This window comes from Phoca vitulina, unplaced genomic scaffold, assembly GCF_004348235.1.
Source record: "Phoca vitulina isolate PV1807 unplaced genomic scaffold, GSC_HSeal_1.0 scaffold27, whole genome shotgun sequence".
In the NCBI taxonomy this organism is placed as follows: Eukaryota; Metazoa; Chordata; class Mammalia; order Carnivora; family Phocidae; genus Phoca; species Phoca vitulina.
In genome coordinates, this window is record NW_022589730.1 from 24124157 (window position 1) to 24139120 (window position 14964).

Here is a 14964-nt window from a genome sequence, read left to right on the forward strand (position 1 = left end):
CCAAAGGGTTGAAACCATTGGACATCTGATCTCTAGATAAATGGGGTACCAGAATATTTCACTGGCGTGCTCTTCATGTCTCTTAGGTTGGATCACTGGTAGTTCAGAGCCTTCCCGGGGCCAGCTGCCCAGGGGTTAGCCTACAGCCCAGGGCTGCACAGGTGTGTGCCACCGATCAGGGAACAGGGTGGGGGTCTCTGTGCCCCTCCCAGTAGTGAAGGAATGGTAATGCGGCCCCTTGACAGTGGATCTCGTCTTCATGATGGGCCATCGTGCCTGCTTGGGGCATGCTGAGTAATTTTGGAGACCTGGCAAGAGAGGTACCAGGTGGACATGTAACCAGATGGGAGCCACTACTCGTAACGAGGGGTGCCTTTTTCTTGTCACAGAAGCACAATGAGGACTTCGAGATGACCTCGTTCTGGTTATCCAATACCTGCCGCCTCCTGCATTGTTTGAAGCAGTATAGCGGGGATGAGGTGAGTGCTAACATAAGCCCAACCCACAAAGGGCACTTAAAAACCATTAAAGTACCCCAAATCCTCAGTCAGATCCTCATTTCCTTGGACACAGCAATGTGTGTTCTGCTCCAGGGCAGATCTCAGCTCAGAGATTGGGGGTGTCGTGGAAGGCAGCCCTGCTCTGTCCAAATGTGGTTCCTTCTACCCTGAGGAGAGGATGCAAGGTCTGTGGAGCACCCTCTGGGACCTTGGGCTCTGGGCATGACTTCTACCTGGTAGCTAGAAGCAGGGACAGGCAGGCCACAGTACAATCCCAGGAGCCCCAGAAAGCGCCCGGAATCAAATAAGTAGAATTGGTGGGGAAATGAGTTTACATGAGCCATCCTTCATCCAAGAGCCCCTGGGACTCTCCAGGGAGAGCCTTGTGACCTTAAATTTCAGAAGCAGCTGTGGAAGAGCCCCATTTCCATGAACGCCCGAAGAAAGCTTGGTCAGTTGTCTCATGCATAAGACTGTCTCCTAAGCCAGCCAAGTCGTTTGTCCGTTTTAAGGCAGACACCAAGAAGAGGCACAACATGATCGAACGACATTTGTATACCTTGACCTTAAGGCGCAGCTTCATACTTCTAACCAAATTTGATTCCTCAACCTGCAGCGCAACTGACTGCATTATTTCATATTCACCTCTGGACCTCAAGGGCCCAGCTTCGTCTGGAACCCACCATTCCCAACACCGGTCCCTGAAAGAACTGTGCCCATGCTCTGCATTCAGCCCGGTGGCTCGGTGACACAGGGCATGTCCTCGCTCCAGTAAGAATCCCACTCACCCCAGACACCACTCCCAGGCCCCTGGGAGTTGCCTCGACTTTTCCTCTCTCCCCTTCCTTTTTCACTTTTATTGAGAATAACATATTGGGGGGCCTAAGACCCGAAGCACAGTACAGCCAGATCTGTGTAGTCTAAATAAAGAGGGAGAAAAATATGTATCTTAGCTGTCACAGTGATTCCCTCTTTCACCTGCTTTTTAGTTTTTATTAATAAATGCTTTGTAGTATGACCTGGTTTGAGAGGCTTTGCTCGGGATGGTCGCCCTTTTGAAGACACTGATTTTTTTGGCTGCTCTTGGTTTACCTTGGCCTCTGAACACAAAGGGATATTGGTCACATGAATCCTTTCGATATTAGCAATTCTCTTAACAGTTATTTCCTCGTTAGTATAGAAAGCAAAGAGGACAGGGTGCTGTAGCAGTGAAATCACTTCCATTTGTCTATTAATTCTGATACCCAACAATAGAATCTATGTAAAACTTCTCGTTGTAAAAGCATAATCTGACCCAGGGTCCTACTCCTTTAGTGGCTATGCATTTCACATTGTAAAGTAACCTGGCCTGTTAGGAGGATAATGGGACAGAGAATCAGGATGGATCCCTCTTTCCCTGGACCGGCTACCGACCTGGGTTTGCTGCTCTAGGAAAATCACCGCCTCATGATGTGGACTAAATGATTTAGGCTTTTTAAATCAAGCAGCGCCTCCGACTTCTCTGTCCTGCTGGGTTTTTGCTCTGCTTTCAAATTCAAGGGCCATCACTGAGGCCTCAAGGAACTGACAGACTCTTGTGGAACATCGTATTAACAGAGCCTGATGGAGCCCCACAGATAGGGTGTCATGACTGTGACGGAGGCCTGGAAGTCCTGTTGAGCCCGGCAGACTACCGAGCCTCCGTAAAGCACCCTCTCTCTCTGCAGGGCTTCATGACTCAGAATACTGCCAAGCAGAACGAGCACTGTCTTAAGAACTTTGACCTCGCTGAATACCGTCAGGTGCTGAGTGACCTCTCCATTCAGATCTACCAGCAACTCATTAAAATCGCCGAGGGTGTGTTGCAGCCTATGATAGGTAAGCTGGCGCAGGAGATCTCCAGCGCTCGTTGTAGGGCCAGAAACGATGGTGAGCACTGCCTGCTTTCAGGGAAGCCGATATGTTAGCTGTGGCCTCCAGGAAACCAGAACCTTCCCATTGAAGGCAGCAAGGTGTGTGCTGTGTGCTCAGGAAGAGCTATGAAATCTTCCACAGGTAATAAATACACATTCAAAAGGTATAAATGCATATACAGTGAACAAATATAATCCTCATGCCCATATGTGTACTTTATTCATGGAAAAATAAAAGCATTAAGCAGCGCACATGAAGGAACACAGTAGCAAATTCTCATGCAATAAGTATTGAGCACTCTATCCAAAGCAGTATATGGGCACTTAGCGTGAAATCAGAATTGAAACATAAGAGCTGTTTTTTAAGTTAAAAATGACACATACGTACATCACTCGGGATGCCCCACGAAGGCTGGGGAGGACAGTATCCCCTGCGCCTATGTTGTAAAGCTTCCCCCCGGGGTTCTTACAACACAAATAAGTTAGAGGTGAATTCCAAGTTGGACAGAGTCCTCCGTGCCTCCAGAAATGTATCATCTAGGATGGGTTCATTCCATATTCTTATTCCTGAGAACTCTCTTATGAGGCAGGTGTAAGGAGCACGGGGGATACTTCATGACTCCAAATAATGTGTTGGCAAATAACATCAGATCTGCCGCTGGACACACCTGGTTCAAACCCTGGCCCTGCCGACTCCTAAGGTGTGGCCTCGGGCAAGTAATTCAACTTCCATATGCCTTAGTTTCCTCACCAGGAAATGGGTTGTTGGGAGATGGAAAGAAATACTGAGCATGAAGTCCCTGGCACATAGTTAAACATTGTGTAATAAGTGTAAGAAGACCAGCTAACCTAAGATTTATATGGTCAGCGTCTCATGGAAAAGAGCTGTTTGAACAACAGTAGGATGATGTCAGGGTCCAGGGCCAAGTCAGTGGGTGGGCCGGGACTAGACCCGAGTTGCTCAATTCTCAAACTTTGGACCTAGCACAGAAACCAGTACAGAATTGAGTTGGTACATGCCCATTATCTTTGTCCCATCACTAATGAATCTAAGTACAGATGTGGTCCAAGATTTCTTTTTTTTTAAAGATTTAATTTATTTATTCATAAGAGACAGAGAGGCAGAGGGAGAAGCAGGCTCGATCCCAGGCGGGACTCGATCCCAGGATGCTGGGATCATGACCTGAGCCAAAGGCAGACGCTTAACGCTGAGCCACCCGGGGGCCCAGGTCCAAGATTTCTATATGGAAACCTTATTCCATATGGACCCCAACACATTAGAAATCCGATGCTCAATGCTGTGAGTTTCTGAGCATGTCAAAGGATGGTGCCATCACCAAAACCCAAAGTGCTAAATGATCTGAGTGGTCCAAAAACAGATCTTCCCTGGGGCACATGCCAGCTTCTCCCATCATGCTTTTCTTTCAGTCTCCGCCATGTTGGAAAATGAGAGCATTCAGGGTCTATCTGGTGTGAAGCCAACGGGCTACCGGAAGCGCTCCTCCAGCATGGTAGACGGGGACAACTCCTACTGCCTGGAAGCTGTCATCCGCCAGATGAATTCCTTCCACACGGTCATGCGCGACCAGGGCCTGGACCCTGAGATCATCCTGCAGGTGTTCAAGCAGCTCTTCTACATGATCAATGCGGTGACTCTCAACAACCTGCTCCTGCGGAAGGACGTCTGCTCTTGGAGCACAGGCATGCAGCTCAGGTAGGAGGGGGGGTGCCCGGCCCGAGCCGCGTGGTTGGAGGGGCCTGCACTCGCCAGCTGGAGTCGGAGCCCGAGACCTTTGTCTCTGACAGTGAAATCCAGACCTGACTGATGGTCCTTGTCACAGTCAGTGTGAGACACAATTCCATCGCCTTTTTGTTTGTTGGTGGAATTCTACACCAAGACAGTGACCTGGTAAATTAGTTCAGAGCTTGAAAGACATTTCCTTACTCTAAAGATTGTAAAGACAGTGTGGGTGGGTCGGAGGGAAACATCGATGAGTTTAGAGACTCATGAAGGCTCACGTAGAAGTATGTTTGTGAATGTTAAATATCAGTTGCTTCAATTCAATAGATTGAATGCCTCATTTTCCATCAACTTACCCAGACACTTCACGTACCTCATCTTTGCTTGATTTTAAACACCTGTTCGTTCATGTATTCATTCAGCAAAACGTTACTGAGCGCCAGGTGCTTTTCAAGCTTTTGCTCCACGTGAGCTCATGAGGGTGAAGAGAATGATCCCACTGTTTGTAGCTGGGCGGCACCATGAACACACCAGGTGTGCTCATCCCAGTGCGTTAGGAGCCCTGGCCTAACACAGCTCACTTTGACCTCTATCTAAGGTACAACATAAGCCAACTTGAAGAGTGGCTTCGGGGAAGGAACCTTCACCAGAGCGGAGCCGTCCAGACCATGGAACCCCTGATCCAAGCAGCCCAGCTCCTGCAGTTAAAGAAGAAAAGCCCGGAGGATGCAGAGGCCATCTGCTCCCTGTGCACCTCACTCAGCACGCAGCAGGTATGGCCCCGGCACCCAGCCCGCCCGCCTTCCCACCCAAGTCCATTCCTGCTGGCGGCTTCTCTGTGGGGGGTGACGCACAGCCTTCCTAGCCCCCTAATGACACAACAGAAGCTGTCGTGGACGGAATGTTCCTGGGTGAACCGAAGACCGCCTTGGTCTGTGGAACAAGATGCCACCGTTCCCCCAGTAACTCTCTGGGCCCTCTTGCTCACAGAGAAAGATAAGGTAGTAAACCCACAAAACATTAAGCTGGGGTAAAACTGTAGTTTTGTTTTTGTTTTTAGAGAGCGCGCACATGCACGCGAGTGGTTAGGGGGAGGGGAAAGGGCAGAGGTGGGGGTGGTGTGGAGAGAATCCGAAGCAGGCTCCATGCCCAGGGCCAAGCCCACGTGGGGCTCGATCTCACGACCCTGAAATCATGACCTGAGCCGAAACCAAGAGTCGGACATTTAACTGACTAAGCCACCCAGGTACACCTGGTTGGTTTGTTTTTTAAGGTAAAAACATTTTTAAAACACAATTCTGGAATGTCTCTAACTAGAAATTTTACATTTTGTTCAGAAATGGGCAGCATCATGCCTTTGGCATTAACAACTATACTTTCATTATGGCCGTGTTTTCACTTAGAATCCATTGACATTGTTTTAAACAGTCATTAAGAATCTAGAGGCATTAGAATGTGCCTTTCCTCCCTGCCCTCCCCCAGCCAAATTGTATTTATACTAGGACTCGGTTGCTGAGGTGTTACCAGTCTATCAAAAGATAAATCCTGTCTACACACAGGACAACTTGCCCTCCATCATGAGTGTGCCTATTTAGAAATGGGCCAACACAAAGTGGCCTCACAAAATGAGACCAGTACAAGAAGTCAGACTTTTTTTTTTTTTTAAGTATTTACTTGACAGAGAACACAAGCAGGGGGAGGGGTAGAGGAAGAGGGAGAAGCAGACTCCCTGCTGAGCAGGGAGCCCGATTCGATGAGGGGGTCCATCCCAGGACCCTGGGATCATGACCTGAGCCACCCAGGTGCCCCAAAATCAGACTTTCTAAGCTAAATCATGCACCTTCTTCTCTCTGTCCAGCACCTAAAGAACAAAATCCAAACTCAGTATTGTAAATATACCTTTCCTTACCTCCCCCACTAACTACTAAAAGATGAAATGCCAAACTCTTGAGAGAATTGGTTCTTTCTATAAATGTACTGGAAGTTTTCAAACTTTATCCCCCTTTTACATATTTTGCTTTCCGAAGTTTACTTCTAGAATTCAACTGGCATTTCTTGGCATTTGGGCAGGCTACTTCCACCAAACAATTGGTAGGCAGACAGGAGATTATCCTCTGTTCAATTAGGAAAAACTGTTCCTTTTATAAGTGATTTGGGGGGTGGGAGGAGGTAGGGAAGTATGATCAAAAAACATTTTTAGGGGTGCCTGGGTGGCTCAGTTGGTTAAGCAACTGCCTTTAGCTTGGGTCATGATCCCAGGGTCCTGGGATCGAGCCCCGCATCGGGCTCCTTGCTCAGTGGGGAGCCTGCTTCTCCCTCTCCCTCTGCCAGCTACTCTGCCTACTTGTGCTCTCTCTCTGTGTCAAATAAATAAAAAATCTTTAAAAAAAAAAACAAAACAAAACAAAAAACACTATTATCATCTAAGGTAAGATCTCCAGTACTCTGTAAGAAACCTTTAAATTACTAGTAGATAAGAGGCTGAGGATTTCAGGATTCCAGTTTCCTAGAATCATTATCTTTTAAGCCAGGTGCCGGTGGGTGGGTAGAGATGTAGGAGACTCGAGTGTAGTTAAGAGGGCTCTAGCAGATGCAGCCTCTGGTCTGTAGTTTACTAATTTTAGGCTCCTCTCCTCAATTTCACTCCAGCTCCAAGTTATGGGTCCTGTGTAAAGAAGAGTATACTCTTGTGCCAATGTCCTATATTCTTTGAAATTCAAAAGTTGTCTTATGTTCCTTTAGGTCTGTGCTAAGCTTTTGTTTTTGTTCCAACAGATTGTCAAAATTTTAAACCTTTATACTCCCCTGAATGAATTTGAAGAACGGGTAACCGTGGCCTTTATACGAACAATCCAGGTGAGTTTTAAAATATTAATTTTATAAAGTCCTGGTCCAAAACTAATATTAATTTTATAAAGCCCTCATCTAAAACTAATAAAGGAAATCGAAGTTTAGAGTTTAACTTCTCTGTATTAACAAATCGCTGGTTATATTCTAAGCCAAAAGACCTTACGTTCTAAGGCTTTCCCTTTAGGTAAATACTAACTATATCACCCATAAATAACTTACCTATATACACAAAAGCCTGAACTTTTATAAGCTCAGATTTTAAATGTAGTCTAAGTATTATTTGCCACTAACACGTCACTGAATTGTAGCACCAAGGGGAATTAACAAAGTAAGCAGAATATCAACCCCACCCATGAACTAAGAAATATTATTTTAAGAAAACAATCTGAGGGGTGCCTGGGTGGCTCAGTCGTTAAGCATCTGCCTTCGGCTCAGGTCATGATCCCAGGGTCCTGGGATCGAGCCCCACATTGGGCTCCCTGCTCCGCGGGAAGCCTGCTTCTCCCTCTCCCACTCCCCCTGCTTGTGTTCCCTCTCTCGCTGTGTCTCTCTCTGTCAAATAAATAAATAAAATCTTAAAAAAAAAAAGAAAACAATTTGAGCTCTTCAATCTTGTCTCTAAGACTCATAATATTTGCCCTTAGGAATATGCTTGAAAGAAAACATATTAGGGAAATGATTATTTAAATCTGTCTTGAGATTATGGGATTTTTTTTTTTTAAAGCTGAGGCCTAGGTGATTTGGGCTGAATGCCTAAAAAAAAAAATTTTTTTTTTTTTTTTTAGTAAAGTGATAGGCGTTTATTAAGTGAAGGTAACAGAAAAAGCTCTCAAGAGTGAGAGGGGTCCCAACAGTGTTGCCAACAAGGGTCTTTAGGGTTGGTCTTTTATAGAAAGCTAACCAGGGAACTTAAATCCTTTTAACATTTCGATTAATAACACCTTCAATGGCTTACTTCCTTTTTAGGGTCTGGTTGTTCTTTGTTGGTCACAGGTGATTATCATAAAGACACCCACCCCACACGCCTAGGGCAGGGTGGTCCGATTTGTCCCCTTATCTCTGGTTACCCCACACCTCCACATTTTGGGGATTTCTGTGAGCCTGATCACATAGCCCCCTATCTATCTCTCCCTACCTAGCCCCACCTGTCCCTTACTCATTCCTCCCCCTGGAATGGTAACCCTAACTGCTATTAGGGAATGGAACAATGACTGCTCTGGCTGCTTCCTGCGGAAATGGGGTGGCAGGCTGTGTGGCAGTTAGAACCTATCCAGGGGTCAGTCCAGGGGCTTGAGGTATGGCTCCAGAGGGTCATGATGGCCAGCAAACGGTACATGCATCAGCACATGCAAAAGGATAAACATAAAACAAGTTAGGCTCAAAATTATGATCCCATCTCTTATATAAGATCCCCCAATTACCAATTTTGCCAAATAGATCAGTGGATATCTTGGTCTTATTTAATTGATCACAAATGTCTGCTATTAATTGGGACACCTCGCATGAGTTAACTGTAATGTTAAAACACCACATGTGAGGAAATTTTTCACACCCCAAATGGTGTAGCAATAGTAGAATGCCTCAGTTTTATGTGTGACTGTAGCTGACAGAATCCGCGTAATGAATCACATCAAGATGAGTCAGAAAGACCGTGACCATTTCTCCCGCTACTATATGTGGGGAACATCTTGAGGAAATACAACACTTTCTCAAACGTCTAAGCCTCTTTAGCCAGTGAAGTGTGATCCCAACATATGGAACCAGGATAAAAAGAAATGGATGAAAGTGATCAGAGGAGTCAGGAAAAGGGGAGTTAAAATGAGGGTTTATCCGAAAGATACTCAAGAACCTTGAGAACACATGGGGAATGAGAAGCACTTCCCTTTGATGTATGATTGGGATTTTTCTTCAGAGCGCCTTACACCACTGCCAGGTAGAGATCCAGAGATTGAGAAAATCAGCTATGTCAAAGAATAAATGAACTTTTCAGCATCATGTCTAAGTAGAAACCCGAGGCTGAAGGTCAAGGGAAGGATGCCAGGTCAGATGGAATCCTGTTCTTCTAAAAGCAGTGGAGGAAATGCAGTGACATGCAGAGCATAGTGAAAGCAGGCAGGGACTGACCGACACAGATACCTCAAAAAGGTGGGGTGCTGATTGAAAAGATCCAGTTAGGACGCAGCCACAGTCAGCTCCTGAAAGTGGAGGAAGACTTGTGATGACAAAAGAGAAGCCACTGGGCTCTCTGACTCCCCACGGATTATTGGGGAGCACGGATAATTTACACGAACCAAAGTACGAGTTTAGAAAGTCTTATCTGGTTTTAAATATCTAAGATACACACATCAGAGGGAGAACTGGAACTGCCTATATGTTGACAATGGCACTGTTTAGAAGAAGAGTCAAAGGTCAAAGAATTTTTGCCACATCAGACTTTGGCTTTGAATTAAGGGCAGAGGGAAAAAAGTAGCAGAGGTTGGTCAGATAGCCTCTGAAGATCCACAGAGTCAGATTCTGAGTTGTCTTCAGCTGCCAATTTCGGGCTGGCGATGCTATCAAAAAATTTGGGTTTTGTTTTTTGCCAGCTGTAGCTTTATGTTCTGTTTCTCCCTAGACAGAGGATACGCAGAGAAAAGGGTAGAATGATCCATGCCATCTTCTGGTACTTGAACACATCTTATGTGGGATAAATACTATTTGCCCGTTAAAGCAAAGCATTTGCTTGGGTGATATGGACAGAACATGCTGACCTTTAAAAATGTAAATTTGAGGGGATTATTAAACTCACTGGAGGATTCACAGGATAATTCCTATGAAATGACTATCTCGTGAATTTTAAGTAGGTATACGCACCTTTTGCTGCCGAATTATAGGTACTATTTAACTTTTCTCCATTTTTATACCCCCCTTTCAATCCTTTACAATTTCTTCAAACCCTTTAAAGAGTACAGCCTACTGATCTACCTAAGGTCGAGAAAGAAAAGGACATTAATTAAGTGCCGTGAAACAATTTTCATGTTTTATGTACACCTTCATAGGCTGTGTGACCAGGTTTGTAATAATAAATAAAGTCAAGCTGAGAGCGAGCTGACTGTTGAACTTCAGTGATCCTAGAGAGACCGTTCATTCTGCTAGGGTCGCATCACAGCCACCATTTGGTATCTTAAATTAGTAACAGTGGTTGCTTATTTGTCTCTAAATGTCCTTGCTTCTGCTAAACTGTTCCCATTATTTCAAGCTACTTTTTCAAACTGTTAAAATTACTTTAAAATTTTGGCCCAGGGCCTGTGGGTGGTTCATTCGGTTGGGCATCGGATTCCTGATTTCAGCTCATGTCATGGTCTCAGGGTTGTGAGATCGAGTCCCACATAGGGCTCCGTGCTCAGCACTGAGTCTGCTTGAGATTCTCTCTCTCCCTCTCCTCCTGCCCCTCCCACACTCCCTCTGTCTCAATAAATAAAAATTTGGCCTGCCTTTCATGTGATACCAAACACATGGAGGTTTTTAAACTGACAACTGAAAATTTAAAGTGTTTTCCATTCATTATTCAGGTTCACCTTTATGCATCCCACAGACACTGTAGAATCAACTCACAATCCTATGCTCACACTGATTTTGTTCTAAAAACCTGTTTCCCAGCACTTTTCAAATGCTCCTGCGTTATTTACTGACCTCAGCCCTACTTGGAGGCTTTTAGAAATGCGGAGGTGCTATGAGTGATAGTTACGTGTAACATGCAGATACTGGATGAGTTCAGCAGATAAGATCTCTTGGTCTTGGCTAAAACAGGAAAATGATGAAACTTCTAGAAAGTTACAACATATCAGAATGTCACTACCTGAAGCAATGGTGGTAAGTTTTCCTAATGAGGAAAAAAATTTTGATAGCTTAAGCTAGTAGGAGATGACCCGTGTTTTTACAAGCTCGGGATGTATTGATTTCCCTCTTGGCAGCACTCATCGTTAACTAGTCTCCTTTGTGTAACTAGTGTCCTTTGTGTAAGGACAGCTCCACCTGGGTTCGTGGTTCAGTGGTTGATGGGATATGGACTGGCAGACGGAGCAAAGGAGCATACCGTAAAGATAACAGCGGCCAACACAGGACTCACCAAGTGCCAGAGACCATTCTCTGCTTTACATGATGTTAACTCTATCATTCATCACTCCTGCTGGGGAGCAACTTGTTTTCTGTATGCCCTCTATGTTTTGTGTTCCTCATTACTGCCTTTGTGTGCATTTAGTTTTTGTAGCATACCATTGTGATTCCCTACTTTCCTTTTCTGTATATTTTTTAGTTCTTAGTGGTCACCCTGCTGATCACAACTAACATCTTAAACTTGTAACCACATAGTTTAAATAATCCCAACTGAGTTTCAATAGTACACAGGTTCTGAGGCTACATACCTCCATCCCTCTGCCTTTATACTGTTACTGTCACGTCTGTTGTACATGATCCCATCAACAGAAATGCATAATTGTCGTCTGCATCTGTGTAAATTGTGTAGGAAGAAGGACTTACAAGCCAAAAGTACAATGCTGGCCTTCCCATTTCCCTATGTTCTTTATTTCTTCTTATGGCTTCAAGTTACTGTCCAACATCCTTCTATGTCAGCCTGGACTTTCTTTTGTTTCCTCTGCTTTTGTTGATCTGGAAGGGACTTCATTTCCCCTTCATTTTTGAAGGATAGTTTTGCTGGATATAGAGGTTTTGGTTAAGAGTTTCTTTCAGGGGCGCCTGGGTGGCTCAGTTGGTTAAGCGACTGCCTTCGGCTCAGGTCATGATCCTGGAGTCCCAGGATCGAGTCCCGCATCGGGCCCCCTGCTCGGCAGGGAGTCTGCTTCTCCCTCTGACCCTCCTCCTTCTCATGCTCTCTGTCTCTCATTCTCTCTCTCTCTCAAATAAATAAATAAAATCTTTAAAAAAAAAAAAAAAGTGTTTCTTTCAGGACTTTAAATAGGTTACCCCCACTGCCTTCTGGCCTCCATGGTTTCTGATGAGAAATCTGTTCATAATCTTGATGATACCTTATATGTGAGGAGTCCTTTCTCTCTCGCTGTTTTTTCAAGAGTCCCTCTTTGTTGTTGAGCTTTGATAATTTGACTATAATGTGTCTCAGTGTGAATGTTTTTGATCCTGTTTGGGTCTTTTTTTTATTCTGCTTGGAGTTTGTTGAGAGTCTTGGGGAGGGGGGCACGGGTGTATGTCTTTCATCAGATTTGGGACGTTTTTAGCCATTACTACTTCAAATATTTTGCTGCCCCTTTCTCTTTTCTCCTTCTGGAACTACTATAAGGTATATGTTGGTATGCTTTATGATGTCCCACAGGTCCCTCAGGTTCTGTTCACTTTTATTTTTTTTTTCCTATCTGTTCCTCAGACTGGATAATTTCAATTGTGTTATCTTCAGGTTCACTGATCATTTCTTCTGCCTGCTCAAGTCTGCTGCTGAACCCCTTTAGTGACTGAAAAGTTTCATTTCAGTTATTATACTTTTCCTAAAATGTCTGGCTCCAATAGAGGATATGTGTCCTTTTAAATCTTCCAGTTAATGCCACTGGAGGAAGCCACTGTATCCCAAGAGAAGCCAAAATCACGGCAGGCATCTGTGACAGTCCCTCAGGGAACACCAGACCAACAAGTGCATGAACCCAGATTTCCAGAGGACAAGGTCCCACCGCCTGCCCTACTGCACTGGCCAGCTTCTCCCAGAGTGTGGGCCTCTGTCCCTGCAGCTGCACGGGGGCTGGAGACTGGGATTAGTGGCCGGTTCACATATGCTGCTCCCTTAGCAGAGATAAGCAGCCTCCCCCTTCATCAGGCACTCTCCTGCTTATCATAAGAGTTTGGTCAGGTTCCAGAGTTCCAAGATATTTGAGAGCAATTGCTTTTTCCAGCTCAACGGCTGCTTCAATGGAGGGACTGAGCCCCCGTGCTTCCCACTCCACCATTTTGTGTGATGTCACTCTCCCCCTTCCAGTTTACAGATGAGGAAACTGAGGCATAGATAGGTTCAGGAATTTGCCCAGGGTGGTGCCAGATCAGAGCCCACGGTCTTAACCCCTTCACCACAGTACCTCTCCACACGATTTGCACCTGAAGTGTATTTTTCTATTCTCCCTTCGCTTCGCTGGAAAACTTTTTTTAAAGACTGCCAGAATTCGGGGAGAGCTTAAGGTCATCAGTGCTCCAACAAGCCAAAACCAGGGTTCCCTCTCCCTGCCGAATGCCACAGGGACAAGGAGGCCACGTTCTCCTGAAGCCCAACCTGTCTTAACAGATATTTCCGTGATACACGCTGATTCACTTTTGTGAGTTCCCCTAAACTGGCTGTTTTTAGGTGGTCTTTCACGTGGTCTTCCTCTTCCCCACAGGCGCAGCTACAAGAGCGGAATGACCCTCAGCAGCTGCTGCTGGACTCCAAGCACATGTTTCCCGTCTTGTTTCCATTCAACCCATCCTCGCTGACCATGGACTCAATCCACATCCCAGCCTATCTCAATCTGGAGTTCCTCAACAAGGTCTGACAAGGCGCAGTCCCCCCTGTGGCTCCATTTCCAGTGACAGCAAGAAGGAAGCCTCTACCGTACAGTGAACTGAGGGGTCTGTTAAATCTGTAAAAGACTGCGAGCCTGTGCAGAGGGCGCAGAGTGCTGAACTGTACGGAGTAAGACACATCTGGCATTATTTTTTTGTACGTACTGCTCAGAATAAAAACACTTGAAATATGGAAGTTTTTTTTTTTAAGTATATGATTTCAGTCTAAACGAATACACATTATAACATCTACCACCACCCAGGAGCCCCCACGGCCATATAAAAGGTGCCCATCTTTAAAATGGAAGCTGCCCAGTTTTGGTCTTTGCATATAACTGGAGGATGCCCAAAGTAAAATAATACTAAAAATATGTCAAGTAAGTTGCCTTCAGAGGACTTTTAACAAATAATGGTACTAATAACCATGATGCTGTCGCATGGCGGGTGACATTTCCCCAGGTCAACGAACCACCGGTGCAAATGAGTTTGTGGGGAGATGGTCTAAGAACAAAAGTACAGGGCTTGGGCCTTCTGAGAAGTTTTTCAGAAGTATTTTGAATGCCTGGTGATGCAGAGACAGTGGTGTAACTAACCTCCAAGCATTTTGAGGACTGGTTTCTAAAGCAAAATCAGGAGACTCTGTCCCTCATATGCTTAAACCCTTTTTGCATAGTCTTGGGTTTGTGGAAGAAAATGCTGTGGTCCCAAACGTAAAGTGTGAGCAACATGGAAAGACAGTCTTTGTTTTCAGTGCTAGTCCATGTGCTTCCGGAGTCTACAAAACTTTCACGAAAATCTACATAATCTAAATATTAGAAAAGAACACCAACCTTTGTTTTATTTACAGATGAAAAACCAAACAAGTCAGTATGAAAGCCTGTAATCCCTTAATGCCATAAAACTTCCGATAAAAGCATCACATAATGCACTGTATTTCCAGGTAACCAAAACAGTAAAACAAACTTGTCTTGAGAATCAGATTATTTGAAAAACTTTCCAAAAATCCAGTTCAGGGATTATCATCATCCAAAAGTTTTTTTGGGTTTGTGTGTATGTATGGGTGTGTGTTATTTTTAAAGAGTGAGAATAGCTTAGGTCAACACTCCCTTTTCAGGTTATTTTCAACATTTTTTATTTTTTCAAAGATCTTATTCATTTGAGAGAGCACAAGCAGGGGGAGCAGGAGAGGGAGAGGGAGAAGCAGACTCCCTGCTGAGCAGGGAGCCCAATGCGGGACTCGATCCCAGGACCCCGGGATCATGATCTGAGCTGAAGGCAGATGCTTAGCCAACTGAGCCACTCAGGCGCCCCTATTTTCAACATTTTTTTAAATATACCACATAAACATGGTAAATATCTCAGCTTTGAAAAAAGGATTAAAACAGAGTATTCAGTAGAATATGACAGCAGATTTTATGTTCGCTGCTTTTATAGGTTTTTTTCTTGC

At 44.9% G+C, this 14964-nt stretch overlaps 1 protein-coding gene across 1 annotated transcript in view; it reads left to right on the forward strand.

The window, feature by feature from the left end:
• The window catches only part of MYO5B (myosin VB), a 335175-nt gene extending 320489 nt beyond the window's left edge, over window positions 1–14686 (forward strand). Inside the window, exons 35-40 of the mRNA XM_032422730.1 lie at window positions 390–479; window positions 2207–2357; window positions 3821–4106; window positions 4732–4906; window positions 6909–6989; window positions 13355–14686. Of these exons, the coding sequence (XP_032278621.1) occupies window positions 390–479; window positions 2207–2357; window positions 3821–4106; window positions 4732–4906; window positions 6909–6989; window positions 13355–13507 (936 nt within the window). The 3' untranslated portion in view covers window positions 13508–14686. The remainder of the gene's footprint in view (window positions 1–389; window positions 480–2206; window positions 2358–3820; window positions 4107–4731; window positions 4907–6908; window positions 6990–13354) is intronic.
• Window positions 14687–14964: the final 278 nt, after the last annotated feature.